The 27,254-nt window shown below is 45.3% G+C and overlaps 1 protein-coding gene across 1 annotated transcript in view; it reads right to left on the bottom strand.

Moving 5' to 3' along the window:
• The window catches only part of adam12a (ADAM metallopeptidase domain 12a), a 61,968-nt gene that overhangs the window by 5,399 nt on the left and 29,315 nt on the right, over positions 1-27,254 (bottom strand). Inside the window, exons 4-17 of the mRNA XM_084001814.1 lie at positions 25,833-25,911; positions 21,789-21,865; positions 20,751-20,940; positions 16,902-16,967; positions 16,422-16,493; positions 15,881-16,050; positions 15,132-15,216; positions 13,306-13,454; positions 7,592-7,769; positions 3,876-3,965; positions 3,316-3,511; positions 3,129-3,237; positions 2,308-2,506; positions 679-756 (exon numbers count right to left, since the gene is read on the bottom strand). Coding sequence (XP_083857940.1) covers positions 679-756; positions 2,308-2,506; positions 3,129-3,237; positions 3,316-3,511; positions 3,876-3,965; positions 7,592-7,769; positions 13,306-13,454; positions 15,132-15,216; positions 15,881-16,050; positions 16,422-16,493; positions 16,902-16,967; positions 20,751-20,940; positions 21,789-21,865; positions 25,833-25,911 — 1,738 coding nt within the window. The remainder of the gene's footprint in view (positions 1-678; positions 757-2,307; positions 2,507-3,128; positions 3,238-3,315; positions 3,512-3,875; positions 3,966-7,591; positions 7,770-13,305; positions 13,455-15,131; positions 15,217-15,880; positions 16,051-16,421; positions 16,494-16,901; positions 16,968-20,750; positions 20,941-21,788; positions 21,866-25,832; positions 25,912-27,254) is intronic.

Genomic DNA, 27,254 nt, shown 5'->3' with positions numbered 1-27,254 from the left:
GGTGTCCTTGTCTCCTAGAGGAGCAACATCCTTTTCATTTCTGTGGGTAAAACCTTAGGGCTTCTAACTAAACAAATACAACCGTTTAGTATCTGGAGATGTTTCGTTTTACGGTACAAATAGTTTTTCCTCGGTAGCTTCGATGGGACTTTAGCAGTCGCAGTGGAAGCCTCTGGGACGTACCAGTGGATTTAAAAGTAATACCACAAAGCCGTATATTTAATCTCAAACAGGACCTCCCATTGACTTCTGATGGGTGGCATTTTAGAAGAAAAAAATCCAATATCCATGCTCCCCAGCTCAAAGTCAAACTGCGTGTCATTGCTCCCAGCGTCGGGCCAAATAAAAGACTGGCCTACAGATTTCAGCAGAATTTTTTGGGGACAAGGATGACTGCCTGGGAGTATGATGAATGGCACTTAAACCCGAGCAAAAATGAAGCCATTACATATAATTGATTGAACCTTTCAGCATCCAGAGTGATTGATTGCGAGGCATTATAATGGCTCCCCTACCCACCGTATACTGGGCATTTTTGGGCATATTTTTTAAAAATACATCACCGGCCAAATTGAGCTTCTGTGCGAAGGAAGATCTTAAGAAAACAACACATCTGGGTGGTTTGAAAGAGAGACTTCTATCGCATCGCTGGAACAGCATGAACGTCGGCGTACTCACCCCTCGGCCGCTGCACTTGGCCGAGCATTCGTGCACGCCGAAGACGCTGACGTTCTGGCACTGACGATTCAGACACATCTACGGCAGACAAAGACATTAAAAATGAGACAGTGTGAGAGCACATCCAGTTACATCCTCAACCCTTTTATCTTCTAAAAGGAAAAGAGCGACGGATCTTTCTGTTTTTCTATAACAAACCACTTCAGAATTAAGAAAACACTGGGAAGCAGCTTTCATATGTGGACTTTGGGATATTAGAAAAAAGGCGCCACACCCAGAAATATCACCCGGCTGAATGCGAGGGTGAACCTTGGCAGCGCTGGGTACGGAGAGTGATGCCAGGAACCCTTGACGGATGAGGGCAGAGGCTGGATCCTCTTTCGGGGTGGAGGCTCACAGAGAAGTATATTAGACTAAATGGAGACACTGTATCATTGAAGTGACCAGATGTCGGGAATTGATGACCATTTGAAGATGCCAGATAGACTGAATAATGACACGTCAATTAAGTGTCTGAGGTTGTGTGAGTTCAAAATGACAAGACGGACACACCCCGAAGAACCTCCTAGAAAGCCTTAGTCACGGCTCCACAGCTTTCCACTCTTATTTCCCAGCGTTCAGGCAACATAGGTCTACATTCTGTTCTCACACAGATTCAATTCGTTCAAATACTTTATTTAAAGGTCATAACTTCCTAGTTCAGAGGTGTTCAAATACTTTATTTAAAGGTCATAACTTCCTAGTTCAGAGGTGTTCAAATACTTTATTTAAAGGTCATAACTTCCTAGTTCAGAGGTGTTCGAATACTTTATTTAAAGGTCATAACTTCCTAGTTCAGAGGTGTTCGAATACTTTATTTAAAGGTCATAACTTCCTAGTTCAGAGGTGTTCGAATACTTTATTTAAAGGTCATAACTTCCTAGTTCAGAAGTGTTCAAATACTTTATTTAAAAGGTCATAACTTCCTAGTTCAGAGGTGTTCAAATACTTTATTTAAAGGTCATAACTTCCTAGTTCAGAGGTGTTCAAATACTTTATTTAAAGGTCATAACTTTGTAGTTCAGAGGTGTTCAAATACTTTATTTAAAAGGTCATAACTTCCTAGTTCAGAGGTGTTCAAATACTTTATTTAAAGGTCATAACTTCCTAGTTCAGAGGTGTTCAAATACTTTATTTAAAGGTCATAACTTCCTAGTTCAGAGGTCTTCAAATACTTTATTTAAAGGTCATAACTTCCTAGTTCAGAGGTGTTCAAATACTTTATTTAAAGGTCATAACTTCCTAGTTCAGAGGTGTTCAAATACTTTATTTAAAGGTCATAACTTCCTAGTTCAGAGGTGTTCGAATACTGTATTTAAAGGTCATAACTTCCTAGTTCAGAGGTGTTCAAATACTTTATTTAAAGGACATAACTTCGTAGTTCAGAGGTGTTCCAATACTTTATTTAAAGGCCATAACTTCCTAGTTCAGAGGTGTTCAAATACTTTATTTAAAGGACATAACTTCGTAGTTCAGAGCTGTTGGAATACTTTATTTAAAGGTCATAACTTCCTAGTTCAGAGGTGTTCAAATACTTTATTTAAAGATCATAACTTCGTAGTTCAGATAATATAAGGCCTCATGTCTCACCAGTCCGTCTCCACACTTGGTCCCCGTCAGGACGAGGCCGGGGTCGGGCATGTCGTCACCCAGGTAGACGTGGGTGCCTCGGCACAGTATCCTCCTCCCTTCCTGCACGGGGATGTTCGTCTCTATGGAAACAGCGTTGGTACCAATTACTGGGCGGTTAGCTCCTCCTTGACACTGGATTTTGCCACATTTAGCATCTCTGTAAAGACAACGAACAACAGGGAGAATAACAATGTGATAATTGAATAACATGTCACTGTTTTTTCCGCAAATGTGAATGTATGCAATTATTTTTTCCCCCCAATTTCTATCCCTCACTCTTGCTGTCCAATTAGGGAAGTTGCTGCAGAGGCAGCCGGTTTGTGCTGTTTTCAGACGTCAACCTGAGAGATTTGTCTGCATTTCACCAAGTAACTCCATAAACCTTCAATTAGGGCTGAGACTAATGAGTGTCGCCATAGTGTAACATTGGTTTTTGATTACTTTTTTTTTTAAATGTCATTTTAAATGCAGAAAATTATTTCATTGTTAGAGGCTGGAACCAATTTGGCTTTTTTGTTGTTTTTTTTTTACTTTTTATTTCAGTTTCAGCAACTTATTCAGTCATATTTACAATCCTGCCTATTTATTTATTTCTAAATGTATATGGTTTATTGATAATTTGACAAACTTAATTAAAATACAAATACAATAAATAAATAAAATCACAGTAGAACAGAGGCACAAATTAGACATTTTTGGTAATTTTTTTGCTTTTTAAACAATTCTAAAAGTATTGAATCAACTTTTTTTTAATACCTTTATTTGAAGCCAGATCTTACCGTGCTTCACATTTGGCAAAGGAGCCTTTGGAGTCCTTGCCACAGTTGCCATAGGGGTCTCCCGCCGAGTTGACCCTTTGAAAGCAGATGCCCGGAGCCGGCTTTGCTCCTACAAAAACAAGACAAAATGAAAAAGGGGACCAACAACACTGTGAGCCAAACAAGGAGGGCCCCTCCGCGTACATACCTGGGCCCCACAGTGTGATGCACTGCTGCTCGTGCGTCTGGCAGATGCCGTTGTAACAGTAGCCGTCCACGTTGTGGCAGGCGTGGCCGTCGTGCAGGTAGACGTTGGAGGGGCAGTGGGGGGTGGTGCCGGTGCAGAACTCGGGGAGGTCGCAGGAGTTGCCGGATTCGCGGCATGGAGTGCCCGCCGGCTTCAGCTGCACTCAAACGTCGACAGCGAGCGACAGTTAAGGGAGACGTTTTATGCTAATCTGCAGGTACATACATGTTTATATGCTTTAATGGGCAAAAAAAAACACATTATTATTCTCATGCTATGGTTCCCTCCAGTCTGCTCTAATTGGCTTTGGAGAAAAACACGATGCACCTTTGCAAAAGGTGATTCTCAAGGCGTAGGTGGAGAAAGTAAGTCAGACACTCTATAGATTCTAATGAAAATGCATAATAAAGGGAGCCAAATCTGAATCACGTTTTCTGGCACCCTAATATATGAGTTTGTCATGATATATCCCCTTTAAGACAAAGAACCAGAGTGATATGTGGTGATCTTCATGAACCTACCTGACAGTCCTGGCAGCACTGCCCGTGTGCACAAACAGCATCCCCCTTCAGAGTGCAGGTAGTAGCGTTGCAGCAGGGATTCATACATTCCTTCAGATGGAGAAATAATGGAAAAAAGAAGGCATGCATTGAAATGGGGATGCTCGTCAGCCGAGTCAATTTACTCAGCACAAAGAGGTCATATTTCACCTCGGAGCAAACGCTCAGACTTTGCTATCAGAGAGGATGCAGCCCTAGCAGGACTGGAGTCCGTGGCGACTAAGAAACCTGGCAGAAGAAAGGAAACAGCAGTTTCTAGTTCGCTAAGAATGTTTCCATCTGACAGGACTTACAAGCTCATTTATACGGCTGGAACCTGGAGCTGGACGGCAAAGGGGGATCGTAAAATCAGGAGGAGAGAAGAGAAAAGAAGGACGCCAAAAAAAAAAAAAACTTCTACAAACGAGCTTGATATCGTGTAATCTAGATAAATTGGCTAAACAAATAGTAATGGGGGTAGGCAAAATACGTTTTAGATATCAAACCTTTACATCAGACACTATCTGATGGTAAAATTAGCAAAAAAGACATTTTAACATTTACATGCTGGACTGGAGATTACTGATATCTGCAACATCTATTTGCTTTGCCTGCAATTCAAGATATCTATTAGAGAGAATTATAGAAGAGAATTATAAATGAATTATAAAATTATATTTTGACCACTAACTACTTTTGCCATTCATGTATAGTCCAACCAGAGAGAGTTAGACATGCATTTATCTGTGACATCTAGTATCACGTCACCACGGAGACGAGACGTGGCCTGCACAAATCAGCAGCCTCTGCATGTATGCTGGTCCATGTATGCTGGTTGCATGTATGCTGGTGCATGTATGCTGGTCCATGTATGCTGGTGCATGTATGCTGGTCCATGTATGCTGCTCCATGTATGCTGGTCCATGTATGCTGGTCCATGTATGCTGGTACATGTATGCTGGTCCATGTATGCTGGTCCATGTATGCTGGTACATGTATGCTGGTCCATGTATGATGGTTGCATGTATGCTGGTCCATGTATGCTGGTCCATGTATGCTGGTGCATGTATGCTGGTCCATGTATGCTGCTCCATGTATGCTGGTCCATGTATGCTGGTCCATGTATGCTGGTTGCATGTATGCTGGTCCATGTATGCTGGTGCACGTATGCTGGTTGCATGTATGCTGGTCCATGTATGCTGGTGCATGTATGCTGGTTGCATGTATGCTGGTTGCATGTATGCTGGTCCATGTATGCTGGTCCATGTATGCTGGTGCATGTATGCTGGTCCATGTATGCTGGTCCATGTATGCTGGTGCATGTATGCTGGTCCATGTATGCTGGTTGCATGTATGCTGGTGCATGTATGCTGCTTCATGTATGCTTGTCCATGTATGCTGGTCCATGTATGCTGGTCCATGTATGCTGGTCCATGTATGCTGGTGCATGTATGCTGGTCAATGTATGCTGGTCCATGTATGCTGGTGCATGTATGCTGGTGTATGTATGCTGGTCCATGTATGCTGGTGCATGTATGCTGCTCCATGTATGCTGGTGCATGTATGCTGGTCCATGTATACTGGTTGCATGTACGCTGGTCCATGTATGCTGGTCCATGTATGCTGGTCCATGTATGCTGGTGCATGTATGCTGGTTGCATCTATGCTGGTCCATGTATGCTGGTGCATGTATACTGGTTGCATGTATACTGGTCCATGTACGCTGGTGCATGTATGCTGGTCCATGTATGCTGGTCCATGTACGCTGGTTGCATGTATACTGGTTGCATGTACGCTGGTCCATGTATGCTGGTCCATGTATGCTGGTCCATGTATGCTGGTGCATATATACTGGTTGCATGTACGCTGGTCCATGTATGCTGGTCCATGTATGCTGGTCCATGTACGCTGGTGCATGTATGCTGGTCCATGTATGCTGGTCCATGTACGCTGGTGCATGTATGCTGCTCCATGTATACTGGTCCATGTACGCTGGTGCATGTATGCTGGTCCATGTATGCTGGTGCATGTATGCTGGTCCATGTATACTGGTTGCATGTACGCTGGTCCATGTATGCTGGTCCATGTATGCTGGTCCATGTACGCTGGTGCATGTATGCTGCTCCATGTACGCTGGTGCATGTACACTGGTGCATGTACGCTGGTGCATGTATGCTGGTGCATGTATGCTGGTCCATATACGCTGGTACATGTATGCTGGTGCATGTATGCTGGTGCATGTACGCTGGTGCATGTATGCTGGTGCATGTATGCTGGTACATGTACGCTGGTGCATGTATGCTGGTGCATGTATGCTGGTGCATGTATGCTGGTACATGTATGCTGGTGCATGTATGCTGGTCCATGTACACTGGTCCATGTACACTGGTCCATGTACGCTGGTCCATGTATGCTGGTCCATGTATGCTGGTGCACGTATGACCTCACACGTATGCTGGTGCATGTACGCTGGTCCATGTACACTGGTCCATGTACGCTGGTCCATGTATGCTGGTCCATGTATGCTGGTGCACGTATGACCTGGTCCATGTATGCTGGTGCACGTATGACCTCACACGTATGCTGGTGCACATATGCTGGTGCATGTATGCTGGTCCATGTGTGCTGGTGCATGTATGCTGGTGCACGTATGCTGGTGCACGTATGACCTCACACAGGGGCCCGGCGGACCGGAGAGTCTCCTTTCTTGCCAATAAGTCTGAACATACTGTACAGTGCAGCGAGAGCCAGGAGGACGTAGATGGACGGAGCTGGCGAGAGACACGGCTGACATGATGGGCCTTCCAGTCTGAAACCCGTTAAGGGGCCTTTTCCCATGGTCCCCGGGGCCAAACAAGGCGGAGGAGGAGTCACGCTGAAAAGAACTTGTGGGGGGAACGGGAAGCCAGGCTTTTTAATGAGGCTTCTTTTTTTTTTAATGGCGTAGAGAGGTGCAGTCTGATCTGGCCCAGTTTGGCATGACGGCGCTCAGATCTGTGCAGAGCTTTATTATCACTGCTGGATCCGGCCTGCGCCGCTCATGTCACTTCATTGTTTTGAAGGACAAGACCACTTTCAGCCCCGACCCCCCCTGACCGAAGACCCGAACAGCTCACAAAGCCGGGCACAAAGGTGCAAACAACATAAGGCATTCAGGCCATTATGTAACTCCAGATCATAATAGATGTCTCCTTCATATTTCATAACCGGGTCCTTGTCAGCCTGCCTCTGCTGATTGTCAGCGGCGTCGTGATTAACGGTCTTAGCGTGCCACAGCCGCAGCAGTTAGCGAACGCGCCGCCGCCGCCATCACGTATGTGCATGCCAACGCGGATTCCTTTAAATAATTCACCAGCTGACAGGGCGAGCTGTCAGCCATGTTTCTCTCGGTGAATTGTGCCACGATCAGACGAACCACTCCTCCCACGGCTCCTCTTCATCGCACGGGATGAATAAATTCACACTCTGAGCTCATTGAAGACTGCGGTTTTGCTTTGAAAGCGGGTGAGCTATTTGTTTTTTGGGGGGGAAATATGTTGCTTCTGTCAGAAACCCCCCCCCCCTCCACTAGCGCGTCATGCATATTTAATACGTCAACCCTGGGCGACGTAATTAACGGTGATTTACGGCAATCGGGGTAGAGATTTCAATTTCGACAGAAAGGTCAAAAAAGGATGCTGACAAACTGCAGGTCTCACCTCCAGCTCTCCACAGTCGCACTCCTCTCCCTCCTCCACGTAGCCGTTGCCACATTTCTGCCCGCCGTAGAGCACTTTGACCTCGGGCATGTTGAACAGGCACATCCCCACGCCTTTCTCAAAGCTGGCCGTGAGGTCCTTCTTGCTGCAGCTGCTGAACACCGTCGGAAACGGATACCTGCGAGGCAAAGACATGTTTCGTGAGTGATCCATCCGAATCAATTGGAGCGCTGCGATGTCTCCGAAGCTCTATTAGCACGCGACCGGCGCGGAGGCCCCGGTGACGTGGCCCTCCGCGGAGAGCTTGAGATCTCGATAAAGGCAGATTTTATGAGACAATTCGAACCCCCCTCTTCCAAAAAAAGCTCTTCCTTACTAAGACTTGCAACACCTATAAATTTGGGAGAAACTGGGAATGGTGTGTTTTTAATATTGATTTTGGAGCAGACAGAGAGGGTGGTCTGCTCCGTGGGGAGAGCTCACAGCCCAGAGCTCCGTCTGCCAAAAGCTCTGTTACAGACCTCATGTAGCTTTACGTGTGTGTGTGTGTGTGTGTGCAGACTGTATCTTGTCCTCGTGTGTTTCTGCTGTTAAAAACTCCATCTGAACCATAAAACAGCAGTCTAACGAGGCCATAACGGGCGATTCCTTAAGTAACTTTCTCCCTTATATCCGCACTTGCCATGTGGGAGATCCGGTTCCCTTTCAACCCCGGCACAATACCATCCACAGCTGGAAGCCAGGAGAGGTCGCAGTCAAACCGCACGTTTGCTTGTAAACCTTTGGAGGCTTTTTAATTTAAACTGGTTTTTCATAGAAAATGTGTCCATTTCAGAGTTGTTTACAATTCTGAGCAGCAAAGGGGGGAAACGTCTAGATAAGCAGACTGAGCACAGAGTTAATCAAACACATGCCAGTGACAGCAAGGGGAATTTGTATTTAGCTCATTAAGCGCTTCTGGTCTAGAAAGTGACAGCGCTGAAAGGACGGCAAACATGTCGCGGTCGGACCACGACGCCTTGCACGTCTTCCAATAAAGCGTTTTAAGAGGATGCTCGTGCACGAGGCAGATTCAGGCCGTGAGCTGCTTTGGCATCGCAGGGGCAAAAACGGGGCGAAGTCGTCTAACGGCCCTCGGCGGCGCAAGGGATGCAGCTCACTGACGTGTTTACACCAGTTTAAATGTGGTGTTGGAGCAGTCAATTTGTTTCCAGCTACAAGTCAGAGCCACTGGCTGAATTGATGCAAAAGCTGTAAAAGAACCACTTTTTTTCTCGTTCATTTTAAGGAGGCTCCGTGGCTCAATGCCGACAAGTCAGCTTGTTTTTTTCTCTGATTGTCCTGCGAATGTTTTGACCTCATTCCTGGCTCGCCTTTGATTTCTGACACGTGTGGAGGCGGGCTGACATCAGCCGCTGACCTCCTCCCCGAAACACTCGCCGTTCTAACGTCGCTACTATCCAGAGGTTGTGTAAGGTGAGATTCGGGTACCTCAGCACCTCAGGGGATGTTGCTATGATGAACATTTGTCAAGGCTGCAGTTCAACAGGGCGGACCACTTCCTTAGCAACTGCTGTTGTTGATTTCCTCTTTGCCCCCCCCCTTCTTACCCCCAGCCTAAATTACTTGCTCGAGTTGCACCCCCGTGTTTTTCCGCATTCGCTCAATTTCCATGAAGTCAGCCCCGCTCTACATTTACCGGCCCCGTCCGATCCATGACAAACATCCACATCCCGGAGATCCACGAGCGGCTCAGGATCCAGCTGTTCTTTATGAGAGGCAATGCAGGAATAATTGGTCTACCCTGCGACGGCTTGGGGGTGGGGGGGGAGGAGTAATGGCTGTGGAAAAAAAAAAAAAAAAGCAGAGGCACCGATGAATTACAGCGGATGGCATTCAGCAGCTGTGGGGGGGGGGGGGGGGGGAGCAGTGCCAGGGCCGGTCGCGGTGGGCAACATCTGGGAACTAACGGCGCTCATCCCACGAGAGTCTGGGCCACCTCAAAAGAAAGAAAGACCCAGACTGACTCCGCGACCTCAGGCCTGTTTCTCATCCTGTTCTCAAGGATGAGTCGCGCTCACCTCTGCCCGGTCGCTATGACTACTCTTTGTTCCCTCTCATACTGCTGCATTGTTTTCCATCTGCTCCTGCTGCATTATGGGATCTCTGCTCTCTGTGTTCCCTTTGTTCCTCTCTAACCTATAGTCAGTGTGTGACAGTGCCTTAAGCTGCAGAGGTGCTGCAGCTGATGGTTGATAGACGGTGGAAAGCGTCCACCGCGACCAGGCGACACTTAAATGGATCTGTGGGAGGGCTGGTGATAAGGACCCGTTCAGAGATCTATTACAGGCCTCCTTGATGGGCCCCACACTGTGATAATGCTACCGCGCCGAGGGCTTTCAAACATCTCTCAGCCCCGTTGCTCGGACAACAGTAACCCACATTTTGTGTAGAGCTAAGAGAAGAAAAAATCATTGGTAAAGACGTAGAAAATGGATGAAATGGAGGCAATTCACAACCAAAACTCCATCTCTACTTCACATTGACCCGCTGTCCGTCCGTCGACTTCATTTAAAAGGTGAACCTAAAGAAAAAAATTCAACCAAGACAGAAATTCTTTGGCTATAGATGGAGAAAAGCAAAATGTGTGACCTTTAAACCTTCCTGCATTGTGTTGATGAGCCTTCAGTACAACTATGTAGCTCATTAACAAGGTTCAGTGTTGAGCATTCATACCCGAAAGGATTTTACAAAAAAAAAAAAAAAAAAAAAATATTGAAAGCAGAAATGAAGTAAAGGGTGAGACTACAAGGTTGCTCTTGTAAATTAAATGTATTGGGAGCTGTACAGTCAGACTTCAGGGATGAAGTACATGACACATTTCTTGTTAAAGGGCCAGTTCGTAGGATTTTGCGGATTTTAAATGTTGCTTGTCCAACACACAGAGGACAGGTTTATGTACACTTCTGCTGCAGACTATGATCATAAATCCAAGCCTTTTTCACCAGAGATTAGAATACTCTAAAGGCAAAGTAACACATTAATACACAGAGCACTTTAACCCAGATTTAGCCGGGCAGGTCTGCTCTGTCTGTCCTCGTGGTTCAGATCACACGAAGCACCAGAAAGCCCATCCAGCACATCCAGTCACATCTCAGCCACATAACACTGATCACGCTGGGAACCAGATCCTTTCCAGTGACATATCTGCCAAAACATTCTTCTCCATCCTTGAGAAAAAAATGTTTAAGGGAAAATACAAAAAAAATCACTCAAACGCCTGCCCGTGACTCTCTCTACATTCTGCTATCACAGTTTTTATTACATTTTTGGAAGGCCTCAATCTTCTGGCAAGAATCAAAGTTAATTCAAACCCGACTGTGACAACTGTAACTATGACAAATATTTGATGCTCGCTCAAGTAATTCAAAACCCCGATTGCTCCACTACGCGTTTAATATTAATTTTACGGTGTTCCTTTGAGCACGCTGAGCCATGAGCTCTGGGGGGCGATGACATTAGGTGATATGATCTGTTGTGGCCCTTCGGTGCCTGGCAGTCTGGCCTACGTTTGTAGACACTGAAGTGCATTTTTTTCTGCATTGATTTCCCCCTGGACCTAATTAAACGAGGCATACGAGAGAGTTCCTGCTCTTCGAGCTGGGACGCGGGTCACATTTCCATGGCGTGACCGTGGACTCCGAGACACTTGCTGTGATTCCTGATTATATTTTATGACAAGGGAAGTGTATCAATCTCACAGCTGTCGTTTTCCTCGGGGGTTCGACCCGTGAGCGAATTAAACCCTGTCGTCTCGGAGTCTGTCCGTCCGTCAGCATCTTAGTTTGAGGGACCGACTTGGAAAGACTTAAACAAGAGGCTAAGCAAAAAGAAGTGGGCTGAGCACAGAACCCTGTGGAGCTCCCGTTTATAAAACGCAAGACGTATATTGACCCCATGTGTATGTCCCTCTGTCCATGTGTGTTCCTGTGTTTAATCTCAAAGGATGGAGACAAAAGCTTGTTCTCATTTAGAGCTAATGGGGGGGGGGGGGGTATGTGGGTGGGATGGATGGAGAGGGGCCACGCGACAATTGGCCGTGACCAATGTAAGCAGGAAACAAGCAGCACTCTGTGCAGATGTACAGCTGGCACTGGGACAGCTTGTAGTTTTTCTGCCCCCCCACCACTAACCCCCCCCCCCCCCCACCCCCCGGTATAATCATCAACTGGATCCCATTATCTCCAGCAGCGAGGCCAGAGGAGCTTGATGGGTATCTGTCTTTACATATCAGCGACAACGAAGGTATTCCTGCACTCTGTTTGATTAAAATGAAAGTTCAATCAAAACAGCAAATACAAAAAAACCTCAAGGTACTCATCGCTGAGTTTTAGTCGGGGGGAGGGGGGGGGCATTATGTATGATCACCTGACTGGAAACACAACGCTATAAGCAAACAACTGCAGCACGCCGTGTGATTGCGACGAAGCCCCGTGTGTGGCCACATGGCATTTTTAAAGTGGGGAACTGGGCGGGGCTGGAGGTGGACTCATGGGAGATGTAGTAGCCCTGCAGGCAGAGAGTGAACGGTGACCTGGAATTAACGGAGGAAGCAAAATAAGGCAAGGCAGAGTTCCTAAACATCCTTATTTAAACGTATCGCTTCCTAAATCCTGAATTAAACAGCCGAGCAGCAATATGGGTCAATAAGGAGGTGTAGAGGGGATGCTTTTCTTTCTTCTCCAGATGGAGAGTAGAACAAAAATGTAATTTGGTAGAAACGACATTCTTTCACATAAAGAGCTTCCTCGCAGCTACGTATGACTTAAAGGATATATTCAAAAGGAGGGGTGCGTTTTCCTTTGATGAAAAGCTGTTTAATCCACCGTTTTCAGGGGCTTTTAACTATTTATTAGGACCTGCAGACAGATTTTCCAACATAAAAGATGCATGTATGTCAGAGAATAGCATCACTCAAACTTGAATAGGGAAGAAAATGAGCGAGACAGGAGAAGAAAGCTGGAAGTATTTTTTGCTCTTTTTTTTTTTAACACGCTCCTCTTTTGGCTATAATCAAGAATAGTGTTACCCTGCTTTTCATGGGACGGGGCCAAACCAAATACAAAGGGATGTTTCCAGCATAAACTCCCACAGACGGCTGAGGCCTTGAGCTGGAACTGATACCCCCATGTTTCCACTCAGAGCATCCATAGCGCTCTGCTTGGTCTCCTGCAAGACGTCATGAGCCACTATATAACAACTCTGTCTGGATGCACACTAAAGACGATGAACCTTTTGGTTAGTCTTTTGCATCAGGATGAAGTAAAACTGCATTGTTTTGGCCACTGAACCAGTGGGGATGAGTCATATGGCCTCGGGGCTTTAGCACAGCTGTTGAATCTGCCATAAACCCAACGGCCCGTTGGTTCAACTGCATTATTTGCTCACGCTCGATAGACAATAAATTACAAATGGAGAGTGGAATAATGTTTACATATGATCACATTCTGGGCTCTGATGAGTGACTGAATTAATGCAAACTTAATGATGGCTTGACGTCATGGTGATGCATTTATTGAGGGTATTTGTGAACCAGAGAGCGGCCTCATTGGAGTTCACTGAAGCGGTGAGAGTGTCCGAAGGCCAACTAGCTGGAATAAAACCATATTGGATCTTAAAGACTCTTCGTTGTCTGGATGGATGAGACGACTCACCCGGTGGAGGGAGTCATGATGCAGCCTCCCCGATCCACGGTCACCCTGCAGCCGCACCCCCGCTCCGGGGTGTCGTGGTTCATTCCAAAGTTGTGCCCGAGCTCGTGGGCCAGAGTGACTGCAGCACCCAGGGGGTTGTCCGAATGGTCCTACAAAGAAAAAGGAAAGATCAATCATGCACCAATACTTCATCTCATACCTCTTTACTTGATTCTGATTCATCGTGTATATTTCCAGGCTAGACATGACGCTCCGAGCAACGTCTCAAAAGATAAAAAATGCATTCAGCTCTCTTGTAGCTAATTAAAAACAGACGTTTGTGATTGCATACTCTGAGGAAAATAACAAATAATAAAACATTTTTTATGCTAGCCAAATTGTTGTTCCCCACAGGACCCAGCTGGAGAAAACATTACTCAAAAACAAGTGAGCGTAAATTGCATATTGCCAAGATTAAGCAAAAAAAAAAAAAAAAAAATCAATGCTGTTGGATCTGTGCTTATCGGAGCGTTTCCTCCGCTCGACGTCGCGGAACTCCAATGAGAAATGAAAAAAATGTCACCTTCAGCTCGCTTGGCAAAAAAACTTCCTGACGCAGCCAGATGTGCAAAAAAAAAATAAAAAATGTTGAAAGACACAGAGGAGAGCTTGGAAATCTCATCACGCAGGAGAAATTAATAACATGCATTGCTTGACGATACACTGTAGAAGGTGGAGCCGCTGTGAGAACTTTGTTTGCTGAGGCGCCGCCACTTCCTGCAAGGTGTGTAAAACACAAACGCGTGAAGAGGCCCGATAAATAATGGAGCGGTGCGTCGCTGCGCCTCGCCTCTGGAGGCTTCCGTCACCGTGCATTATTCAGTACCGCCGTGCGAGTCCAGCTCTGACTGATGGAGCGCCCTGCTGGTGGGGCTTTTTGAGGAGTAACGGTCATCGGCGTTGTCCACACTCCTCGTATATATATAGCTCTGCCAGATGGGTTGGAGGATGGATGTTTAAGGTTTAACTGCAGAGGAAAATAACAATGGGACCCATAGGGGGGGAAGTTGGCGGAGCTCAAAAGGTACTTTTAGGGTTGTGATCCGTCCAGCAGAAAGATGCATTTACATCCGTGACCTGATGTATGCACGTATGTAGAACCCCCCACCCCTGTTCCATCTGGGAGGACGAGAGTGGAGAACCATCTGGGGACTGGAGCTCAGCACCATCCGGGCCAGGTTCACAAGACAAATGTCCACAGAGCTAAAATAATGGCACGAGTCAAGATGATGCAACGCGACTCGAGCAGATAATACAGGGTTGCAGTGGCATGCCCCCCCACCCCCCCTTTACGTTTTCCCACCCTTGAATCCACTCATTTGTTGCACCTCATTAGGAAGCGACGGTTTCTACTCGTGTAATCGATACTCTGATTTATCAGCGCTAAGTGGAGGGCGCTGCGCATACCAACTTGGCTTTTCCTGGACAAAGGCTGGATGATGCATGTGTGTGTGTGTGTGTGTGTGTGTGTGTGTGTGTGTGTGTGTGTGCCCTGAAGTTAAGACGAGTTAATATCAACTCTGGAATCCTTAGCTCAACCCTTACACAAGAGACCCGGGGGAGAAATATGAGAGTACTATGTCAGACGTGGGGGGGGGGAAGAGGGGAAAAAAACAACACAAGTCTGGTCTCCTTTCTGAAAGTCAGAGACACACCAAACATTTCCTTTGTACTCCGTTTGCTTCAGGCTGGATTATTATATCTTGTTTGTATTTGTATTGAACTTTGTAGAAAAGTAAACTTCGCAAAAAGAGGCAAACACCTGTGTGTACTGGCCGTTCACGTACCATGACGATTCCTCCCGACTGCTCCGCGGTGCACATGCTCATGATGGGCGCCATGCCGATGGTGGTGCCCTGGAAATAGACCCCGCTAAGAGGGAGGAAAACAGAGGTCATGGCGTCATTAGTCTCCACCCTGACCTATCTCCACCGAGCTCCGTCAGCACTCATGAAAGGTCTGCACACATTATTATTCCAGTATAGGGGGTGGCTTGTTTGTATTTCTTCAAACCGAACCGTCTTGGGTGGCGCTTTGCAGCGTCGGCGTCCTCGCAAACACAGATAACGGACAAGGCGTGCATGACAAATCACCTTCAGCTTAATGCTTCAAACTAAAAAAAAAAACCTCTCGCCTCCTCCTGTTCCACATGCATCTGTACATGAAAAAGGTTGATGCTCCTCTGAGCTTTTCTGTCCACATTCACTCAAATCTACATCTGCACTTGATCATAATTCACACGCATGAATCATTTCCACCAAGATATCATTGGAGAACGACGTGTCAGCAGTCTGCGGTTTCGTTAGCACCTCATGAGGCGTTCGCAGCATGCAAAATGACGAAGACGCTTTCAGGGAAAGGATTTCGCAAATGTTTTATGAGGTTTGAATATATTTGTCTGTAGATTATGAGGAATCGATGCTGCAGGGCCCCCTTGAGGTGAGCTCAAAACAAGAACTCTACTACACCAAATACTACAAAACATATTCAAGTCATCTCAGAGCAGATAAAACCCCCAAATCTCCTGTTTTCTCACCTGATCAGCTGGGCGTTGTCGTGAGGCTTCTGGGGCAGCAGCTTGACCTTCCTCCAGTCTAGGAACTCGTGCAAGGTGGTGAAGGGGTCCTGGGTGATGGGGCACTTGTCCACATCGCTCCAGACCTCCAGGCCCACCAGGGCCACACGGATATTCAGGGCTCTGTAGAACTTTAAATGCACAGGAGGATCCCTTTTTCAGGTGTCTCCCCTTACATCTCTTCACTGTACATTCCTCATTAAAACCCAAACGCCGCTTATAAAAACAAATCCTTAAACATGAATCAATGTATGACTTCCCCGCATGAATAAATCATGCTGCTTCTGTTTTATTAAACAGCCACCCACGGCACGTTTTAGATCCTGGCGGCCTCTTCACAACATTTCTCAGCCCCAGTTAAGGAATTGATCATCCATTCATAATCCAATCAGCACCCTTCGCTCTCGACTCGGTTAATTCTCAGCAGGCTCGCCGTGACCTCTAATAAATCACACGCCTACGCCCCGACTCCCACCCCCACACTCCCTGATTTGATTGTTACCTTGTCCACGTAATTGGCGATCTCCGCCAGTCGCTGCTTGACCTTCTCCATGTCCTTGCCTTGCTTCTGAAACTGAACGACGCAGGCAGGAAGGCAGGCGGGGAAGAAAGAAAAGGATAAAAAGAAAAAAGAGAGGTGAGAAAACCTCTTGAATGTTTATTTTTCATCAAAAGGCATTATGGCGGGGACGCGTCGACACACAAACATCGTTTTCACGCGGGGCGTCGTGTTAATTCCACTCGCATTCGTCAAAGAGCTCCTCAGCTAAAGAGATTACTTCAACCACCTTGTCTCACATCCAGCATTTATTCACTTTCTGTAGGCTGTAAGGCGTTTAACATTGACCTATATGTCTCACGTCGGCAGGAAAATACTGCCTCTCATCCCCCTTTTTAAGAGCTTGAATCGGAGATAATTCGGGGAGGTGGGCTCATCTTATCTACGTCTCAGGGAGGGGAGGGGGTCGTGACCTCTGCTTACCTCTCTGTTGTCGGCCACGATGATCAGCTCCACGTACTTGGTCGTCGTCTGGACGTGGCGTTTGTGCTGCAGAAGGGGGATGGACAGGGATGAGGTGGTGACGAGGAGGGAGGGAGCGACAAAGTGATAAAACAGGAGTTGAGGAGAGATGAGGAGGAGGAGGAGAGCGAGGAGGACATTAAGAGGACACACTTAACCGCAGATTTCTGGAAAAGGGCAGCCTAAATTTAGCAGGTGGCCACTCGATGGCTTTTTCACCTGAGCCCCACTCTGCAGCGTCAGCACAAAGCAATCAGCCACACTTGGTGTCGGACCCAATAAGAGTCGCTAAGGTCACACAAACCTCCGATAACGCTCTTAAAGGGAGCAGCTTATTAACTTAGAAATCAACTTTCTGGACAAAACTTCCAGAACAAAGTGTAAAACTCTTCTTATTCTTTTTTTCCACCATCTTAGCTTAGTGTGTTAGCAGGCGCATATTTGCTAAACAGCACGAAGTAGAGCTTAAGGACGATGGCGATGTCAGTCGTTTTGCAGGTATGTGGTCATTGACCTTTTCAACTTCGGAGTGTCAACAAATATGCATCCTCTGGGGACCATGAATGTCTGAACAAACCAAAAATATGGACGAAAATTGCAATTGAGCTATGTTAATAGCATAACTAAAATAATAATAATAATAATAATAATAATAATAATAACTATAATAATAAAATAGTGAATAAATAATCACAAAATTGTTTTAAAAAATTGAAATAATTGGAAATTGTTTGGGGCTTTTCCAAACCTAGACACATACAAGCCCTGACCATGAAAACACACACACAGACAGACAGACACACACACACACACACACACACACACACACACACACACACACACACACACACACACACACACACACACACACACACACACACACACACACACACACACACACACACAGTGTTCTGCCTTCCCACTGTGGCCCACTTTCAACCTGAGCTTCTTTATCCGTGCTGGCCTGGCAGCAGCCGGGATCCTCTCCACTCTTATCTGCCTCCTCCATAGATAAGCCGGGACGGGGAAGTGTGCTCTCAATGCACCCGGTGGTGATTACCGAGTCTCTGGGGGACCGGCGGCGAGGAGACACGACGCGTGGGCTCCATGTTCAATCACCTCGGCGAAGACGAGCATTCCTCATCTCGTATCGAGTTAGAGGTGTAAGACCTTTTTCACAATGTGTTCCTCTTTTTCTCTATAAAACTGAAACTAGCTCTGGAAAATGGAAAATATCGGTTTCAGCATCCAATTCAGTTGCTGTGGATTAAACTTAAAATCTATGAATATATTTTTAAATGATATTAAACATTTGGAAAGTTTCACCTTCACACAAATGTTCCTGTTTTACACACAAAGACGTAATAGCCAGAGCTTTCAAGCACCCCGCCCCACTGCCTTCATCTAGCAAATGGATGCTGACTCAGGTGAGGACGAGGATGGGAAACTGCATAATGGGAGTTTTGCGATTAGATTATCTTCGCCGTACAACAGTTTGGCATGCGGCCGCTCGCTGTCCTTTCCATCCGCAAATAATATTAAAGTTTCCGACTCGCTCCGCGTTGTGTTCAGGTCCGACGTCTCGGAAAGAGACTCATGTTGTCGTTGTGCAGTTCCTGTCAGCCGGCCATCATATCTCACTCTTCTTTTCTACCCCATCTGCCTCTCATCACCCCGGGGCAGTCTGCCAACGCGCCTCTTTATCTCCAGACCCTTGAGCAGGGCACATCGGGGCTTATCAAAGCGGCGGCAGTGCACCTCGGTGAGCAAACCACACTTTATAGTCTCACTTTTTTTTGGGTGAGGCTAAGACCTTTCCCTTCTCTGGTTCCAATCGACACTTTTTTGAAAATATCGTGTTTTCATGTCGTTTTTTTTAAATCACCTGCAGCATTACGGCGTATGACCTCCTTCCTTAGAATTCACTTAGTGGAGCTCTCGCTGCGTTAGGAGGGGACGGAGTATTTCAAACCAACCAAAGGGGACGTTGGGATCAGATAAAACATATTAAAACACACTGAAATAAGAATCAAACCATATTATTCACACTGTGGGTATGAGCCTTCTTTTGTTATATTCTCCCCTCCCCCCCTCCGATAGGGAAACTTCTGCTGTTGTCAGGATTTCTCCACTTTGCATCCCTCGAAGACAAAGATGACTTTTTAAGCCAGCAAAGCCATATGTTTGGCTTCGTCCTGAAAACACACTCAATCTCAATATACCGCCTTAATGAAATGATTATACAATTGCTACAATAAAAAAATAAAAAAATAAGTTTTAAAGGAAAGTCCCTCACATTTAAGCTGCATCACAAATATGGCGTGTTTATCCTCCTCGAGCATCTGTTTGATCTTCCACACCTCCTATCTCTCTCGTTCTCATCGACCTGATAAATCAGCCTCGCTCGTCCACCACATCCTTCACCAGTCGGACGGAGATCACCGGGGTCTGTGTTTCCCACTTATCGGCGCTCGTCATCTTTAAAGCCCTATCCCCGGTGAAGACGGAGGCTCGCCGTGGCCGTGGTGCTGGTGATTTATCCCCCCGGAGTGAGGAGCTGAGTGCAGGGCGTGGGACGAGGTGGGGCTTCTAAAAAGCAATCCGTTTCATTCTGGACCGACGGGTTCCTACCGTTTAAAGGCGTGATGCACAAGCACCGCGGCCCCATCTCGGCTCTCGGACGCAAATGGTGTCACTAATCAGCCGATGCACTTTCCCGCGGGGCGTTTATCAACCGCCACCTCCAAACGCCACATCGCTAATGGACGCCGCCAGATCAGACGGAAGGAAAACGAGTGATTCATTCAACAAGTAGTAACTTCTCGGCCACTTAACAATATCTACATTGCAAATTATCTTTTTAAAGAGGGTTAAGGTGGGCAATACGTCATGTTCTGCACAGCTGGGAATCTGAATAGGAGCTACGATAACAAAGGGCGGTTTTCACCGGCTGTGAGCGGAACAGTGGAAAAACACAAAGAGACGCCGAATCAAAGGGCTCAATTAGTGTGAAAATGCTCTGCAGACTAAAAAAAGAAGGTAATTGGAGAAATTGGAGGAGAAAAGGCATGTAAGAGTTCTTTAAGTTTAAAAACGTCGACTTTACAGGGTGGAAATAATAAGAACAAACCTGGTTCGCTAGCTGGATAATCCAAGTACAAGATAATGACATCACAACGGGAGAGGATGCATGTGGATTCTAAATTGCTGTAATTTGCCAGCGCTATCCACTGTACCACATACCTTCATTTCTAGGGCGTTTAACAGGCTATGATTCAACATATTGCAATATATTGCAACGCTGTAAGCGAGGCAATATTAGTAAAAGAACATACCGGCACATATCTGAATAAAAACACATTTGCATGCATGTGGACCCTGCACGGCCAACATCATAGCACTACTTTTTAGTATCATGATACTGCAGTGTATCAAAGTTTTCTCACACCACCATACCATAATATGTAATATTACTTTATTGAATATATGCAGGGTTTAGGAATAGAGGGGTTTATCTTATATTATTGACTACAGTAGACCAGGTTTGATCCTTTTTATCTGTTGAAAAGTGTTTTAAAATAAAGTTTTTACTCTCTTTGTTCTACCTGAAGTACCTTCCTAGTAGCAAACTTTGATGAGCAGCATGTCATTCCCCATCTCTCCCGCTCCTTGTCATCTCCTTTTACGCTCAACTTCGTCATGAAAGCAAAAGAAATGCCAACGAACTACTTCAAAAAAAGAGGAAGAAAGAGGGGAAAGAAGCTTTGTAAAGACAGTTTACGTGTAGGAGCTGATTTAAATCCTCCTCACCCGTGCGCTGAAAGCCCTGAACGGACCGCCGTCTGCACGCTCCACGGGGGGGAAGGATGCGTTGACATCATGGCCACAGGTGCCAGGTGCAAAATTGAGGTGTTCAGCTGTGTAGATCCAGTGAGTCCCGTCGGAGTGATCGGCAGATGGTTCCAGAACGTAGGATTTGCCTTCCAGAGTTATGAAACCCCTGCAGAGAGAAAGAGAGAGGAAATGTCTGAAAGGTCAGATGAGGTGCCTCGTCTGTTCATTTTAGTTCAAGTTAGTCTGATCTGACTCATGTGTGACCAGAAAAGATGATGCTTAATCATGAAGTCAAATGTTTTCTCTTTCTGAAATCTTCTCACGTTTTCATTTTTCAGCCTGGAGGAACTGAATTTCTCACAAACCTTGCACAATATTCACAAACACATGAACTCACATTAGCAAAAAAACCTGAGCCAACTCAAACCTAGAACAAATTGTACTCAGTGAGCCAGGCGACGGGTAGCTCTCCGTCAAAAAAAACAAAAAAAGAAGTTGTGTGCATCTTGTCGGGGAAAAAACCCCGGAAATAAATAACAACGACGTTTGGCCAGCGTGTGAAAACATTCCTGACGCCGTCCAATGATATCGCTGCGATCATTAGTTTGGTTTGACGTCTGCGTTTCCAACGTGAAAATCCCACACTTGTCGAAAAAAGCCTCGCAATAAGTCAAGTTTACTGCTTTTCACCAGTATATACAGGGTGTCATCCCAACATATTAATGTTGCAGAATTCATAACTTACAGAGTCCGTTGACACGCCGTTCCTCACAGTCGTACACTTGAGACTTATGACTTGGCCTCAAGTTTGACTACGAGGAGGGAATTATCTGCTTTTCTTTCCATTTATTACATCCCTGGATCTGATTTTCATGGCTTTGATGGCCGTTTTTAATGGTTTTGCTGACAACTTATGACACTAATTGATCGGAGAGGTTGTAAAGCAGCCAACGGTTTCTTCACATGACTTTATTTGGTTAATAATCGTGAAAAAGAAGAAAGTCTGACACTTACTTGACACCAGCACAGGTACTGAGGCTGACGTCCGAGTCGACGTGACCTTCCACCTCACCGTGGTAGTAGCAGTTTGCCTGAGGGGGCAGACCAAATATTTAACATTCAAGACGGGCGGGGTCGGATCCGTTTGACACGAAACATGCATTCGGGATCGCAGCACAGTTCAAACAACGGCCGTGAAATATGAGCAAATCAACCCTCTCTTTTGGAGAGTTGGCAGCAGCCATTCACGCTGGTCGTCGAAGGAATCTGTTGCCGTGGTACCCGCTTTCACGGACCACCTGTCCAGCTGCAGCGAGGAGGAACTAAAGTGAATTAAAGCCCATGTTTATTGAACCGGGCCTGGAGGCGAGAGGGCGGGGGGGAGGAAACGTCTGGTTTAGAGTGAAAACAGCTAGACGGCCTCGCTCAGGTGAGGTCTAACCCACGGCCCTCCTGCCAGCCTGGAAAACACGGAAACGTGCCTTTCCCACCCCTCTAAATACAGAGCAGGCCTCCTCCAAGGTGGGCTCACCTCGAGAGGATGGAGTTTCTAAAGGGGTTTCTGGGGATAAAAGGGGGTCCTTGCTTAATCTTGCATCGCAGCAATGAAACGATGATAATCTAATTAACGTTTTCTCCCTTCTGACACGTCGATGAATCGCGTCTAAGAGGGAGGTCGGAGGTCAATGGCGTTTTTCTGACATCTGGCTCCCGTATTAAATCCACTAATTGAATCCTTTAGAAATCCCTCAACAAATCAGTGATTTAACTTTAACTTTTAGGCATTGAAGTTTTTAACAATTTAGTATTTAAAGCTGCACCAATTACTGTTTCAACAAACAATAGAACGACTGTATGTAATTATTATGAAAAGCCCAGATCACATGACTCACGCTCTCACAGGCATCGCCATGGTAACAAAACAAAAAGGTGACCAGCTGGTGAACATAGAGGAGTATTTAGACCTAAACAGAGCTAAAAGCAACACTAATGGCTGCTAGATGTGAAATTAATTGTTTGCTAATACATTAGCTATAATAACTTTAGATGGTGATATAACCAAAAGTCTAAAATAATAATAATTTGAACAAAAAGAAAAGTGAATGTTCGACATATGACATCTATATTTAGCCTAATAAACATCTGGCTTTTAGTTGGGTTCTGTTTGTAGATTACTAATATCTGATGAGGGATTTGTTTGGGCATTTTTTTACCAAACCCGTCTGTTAACATAATCCATGCAGCGCTTATTTCATCATTTGGCAAAACGGTTGCCGAGCAGATAAATATAATTCTTAGCAGACAGGGTTGAGAAATGGATTTGGCCATCGGAACCCAAACCTGCTGCCCAAAAAACAACATCTTATTCAGAGGACGTTCAGGAAGTCGATAGAAAGCCTGCGTCTGGTTGGCCGCTGTCCATATCTGCACCGAGGAGGTGCACTGGAAGGAGAACCATCCATTATAGCAAGTAAAAAAAAAAAAAAGGTGCAAAGAAAGGACAGCCCATTACATGAAATATGAAATTTTAGTGTAGCAGGGAGGAGCAGGGCTGGATTTAGTGCGCCGAGTTAATGCTACCACCTCATGTTTCTTTGATGAGATCATGACTGTGATGCATCGATATGTGGGATATGAATAGACTTTCTGGTTCCTAAGGTTTCTGTGAGGAAGAAACGAGAGAGGAAAGTGCCTTCAATACGAAAGATTAATAACAATAATAATAATAAGACCCCGATTATTGTGCGAGGCAACCCAGGGTGCGCAAATTACATTGTTTATGCGTTTGTTATCCCAAGTTGACTTTTGAAAATCCACGCGAGTGACTCATATTCCCCGGAGGTGGCTTTTGTTTCAGCACATGGCACTCATTTATTGTACTGTATGTGGACTTTAGCGAGGAGGACGTAAAGCAGACCGAGGGGAACCGAGGGGAGGGCTGAAGTCACTCCCGGCAGCACCTTGCCTTTGACACACGAGTGAACCCCTCCAGATCCCCCTGCCCAGATCACTATATCAGTCTCCTCCCTGCCGGCAGGACAAATAAATTAACTGGGGATCAGCCTGGAAAAGATCGTTTCCAGTAACAAGGACCCTCCCATGAAGAACTGGTCATGAGACAGGAATGAGAGGAGGGATGGAGGCCAACCCTAACTCTGGCTGGTGAGACACCGAGCAGGTACCAACAGATTACTCCATCTAAGATTGCATTAATCATATTATCTGTCAAAACTAAACCCAATTAGTGTGTTCAAGTGCCATATTACATACTTATATTCTGGGTTTCAAGGCTCCAGACCACCATGAGTTCAGTGTAAACCTTCAACTATTCTAAATGTTATTCTTTTACCTTGTTATTGTCAGCTATAGTGGTTATTATATAATAAAAACACAGTTCTAATTATTAGGGAACAAGTTAATTAAATATTTGGCATTTGTAGGTTTTAATGATGTATTATAAGCTGCTTCGGGCTGATGTGAGGAAGTTCACCAGGTCATAATTCACTCACATATATATTACTGTGAAAACATCTCATTTACATTTTACAAGAATACATTAGAAAATAGTAATATTGTTATGATTTACGCCTCATTTTAACCGAATGCTTGAAGCATCATAATGCAACGTTATTTCGCGTTAACTTCCTTTTCTCCTGGCGATTTTAAATCCCGGCGAGTCGCCGTGGACGCCAGCAATCGAGTAACCTTTCATCCCTAACGAGCAAATCATCAACGAGGTCAGAATGTGAGGATTTGCTTTGCCTTTCATTTGAATATTTTGGGCTCAAAACAAATCAAGAAACATGAAGGCATCGTCTTCTCTCTGGGAAATTGTGTGTTTTTCCATCATCTTCAAATATTCTAAAGACTTAATGATGAATCATTTCATCTTTATAATGAAAAGAACCAGTTTCAAAACCCCATCAATCCACCCGGCTGAACCGTCCATTCACGGCCGGGCCTCGGAGTCCGACTTCCTGCATTGTCTTTACCCTTCAGGATGGCAGCGATTCAGATGAGCTGGCGGAGTCCAAGTCTGTCTCCCAGCCGTCTCAAGTGGAAAATATTGTTCATTTCCCAGCGTGGGCCGGCCATTATTGAATAATATTAATCTCCTCTATTGTGGATTTGGGCAGAAGTAGGCCAGGCTGTTTTGTACACAGACCTCACAGGACGTCTATTATGATGCTCTCCGGGTGTGTGAACATAAATTAGACGTTTAATTGCTTTCCAAACTGCAGATGATCCAAAATCCTTGGAGTCGGGCGAAGCAGGTGGAAGCTTCGAGGCGTTAAGAAGCGTTTTCCAACGCGGAGCGGCGACATCATTCACAGTAAACTGTACTTTCCTAACCGTCTTGTTGTTTCTGGCTCAATATGAGGAACCCTTGAATGGAGGCATATTTATGGATCCGTGGAGGATGTTTAACGGAGCTTAAAGAAAAATGTATCACAACACTGAATTCACAAGTTGACCAAAAACCCCCAACCTTGAATGGCGGGAGAACTCAAGACGTGTAATTTATGAAGTAATTAAAAATAACTGTTGTAGCTGTGGTCAAAATGAGTCATTTAAGAGACCTGACAGATGTATTTTGGATAGAAGTGCAATTTAACAAGTACACGGCTCATAAATGTGATGACAGCCGCTGAATATTTCAGTCAGTGTGACATTTGGAGCGCGCTCATATTTTTCTTTGCAGACTTGAAGCGGTTCTCCTGCGACGTTTTGAAGTTTATCCATTATAAAAGCGAGCGTGTTCTCCGACCTCTGTCCGCTTTTTTTCCCCCTCATCAAATATGAATCTGCTGGCAGAGAACAAAAACGGTTGCCCGCTCACCTGTAAAGGCTTATTTATGCACAAGAAAACCCAATTCCAAGTGTTTTTATAAAAGTGGATCCAACGGCGACATCAATCTTTCTTCACCGTCGTTGACCCCGAAAAAAGAAGAGCTCGACGGAGCAGAACCCGGCGAGAAGACGGGGTTCCACAGGAATGTGGAAGCCTTGACAGCAAAATAAATACAAATAAAAAAAAATGAAAGGTTATTAACATACCGTGAAGTTGTGAGAGCCTGTGACCGCAATCCCATCTTCCAGGTAATGGGTTTCTGTGTAGTTACTCCCAAACAGCCCCCTAGAAATCATAAACAAAGACAACACAAAACGCTCAGAAGTGACCCGAAGGGGATTCATCCTGAAAAAATAAATCAATCACAATGTCTTAAGCCAGACTTGTATGGAAGATAAACAGTGTGATGCGATTTTAAACCGCCGCTTCAGAAGCTGGAGGCATCGAGACAGAAAACGTACAAAAAAAAGAGGCTACTGCTCTTTTCTATTAAGTCACTTTCACACCACACGCCTGTACCACGAAGACGCATTCAATACCGATCCATAACTCATTCCATGTGATGCGGCAGGGAAGGTAATTAGCATAAATATAGCAGGCGGTGGCGAGCAATAAGCAGATGGGCATAATGGTGTGACGGGGGAGACGACGTTGACAGGAAAACAGAGGAGAAATCTCTTCTTTTTTTTCACGGAATCGATAAAACTATGAAGCGACTCTGAGGTTACCGACTGATCCGTTTACAGTTCATATCCAGAACCGATAAATGAACGGAGCGCATCTTTGCTGCAGGCGAACAGAAGCAGCTTTGCTTTTTCTTCATAGATTCTGTAAGAGTTGATGAAATTCAGGATTCCTGGTAAAAATCACCAATTAAAGTGTCACCCTCTACCTGCTCATTTATCCCCCATCATAGCAAACTGTAACTGGGACGACACAGAAAACGTCATGTATGATTATTGTTACCCTGCACTGTAAAAAAAAAACTGTAAAAAAACGGTCAAAGCACTGGCAGCAAAGTTTCCAAACGGATACCGTAAAATTACAGTAAATAACTGGATCACTGAACTACATACAATAACTGTAAAAATACAGAGTAAATTTTACAGTCAAAATTAATTACAATACAGTTTATTATAGTTTATAAATGCCATTATACTGTAAAATAACATCCATATTATGTCAAAAAACATTAAAAATCAGTTCCATAGAAAGACACATTTAAATCCCTTTCATATTTAAAGACTTTGCCACGACACAGGACCAGACATCTGGCTGCTTTATTCCAAAGGAGAGATGAACACACGCTGGCCCTATTAGAGTTATGCTGAGTACGGACCGCTGCTAAGTTATCACGCAGATGGCTGCTCTGCACGGTCAAGAATGAACTTTCAATATTCTGCCCACCAAAAAGGAAAATGTGTCCCCATTTATGGCGTTCATGAAAATCCAGCACAAGAGTGAATTATTATCCTACAAGGTTTGGGTTTTATAACCAAGCTGCCGTCCTCCAAGAAGCAGCACGCAACTTTTCAACCCTGCAGGAGGGCGAGGGATCAACAGCAGAATTCGATCAATACATGAGATGAGATCCCCCCCCCCCTCAAAGAAAGGCTATGTGGACCCCT

Source organism: Eutrigla gurnardus, assembly GCF_963514095.1.
Source record: "Eutrigla gurnardus genome assembly, chromosome: 22".
In the NCBI taxonomy this organism is placed as follows: Eukaryota; Metazoa; Chordata; class Actinopteri; order Perciformes; family Triglidae; genus Eutrigla; species Eutrigla gurnardus.
Note: the sequence above shows the minus strand (reverse complement) of the source record. Positions and strands in the feature narration are given on the sequence as shown.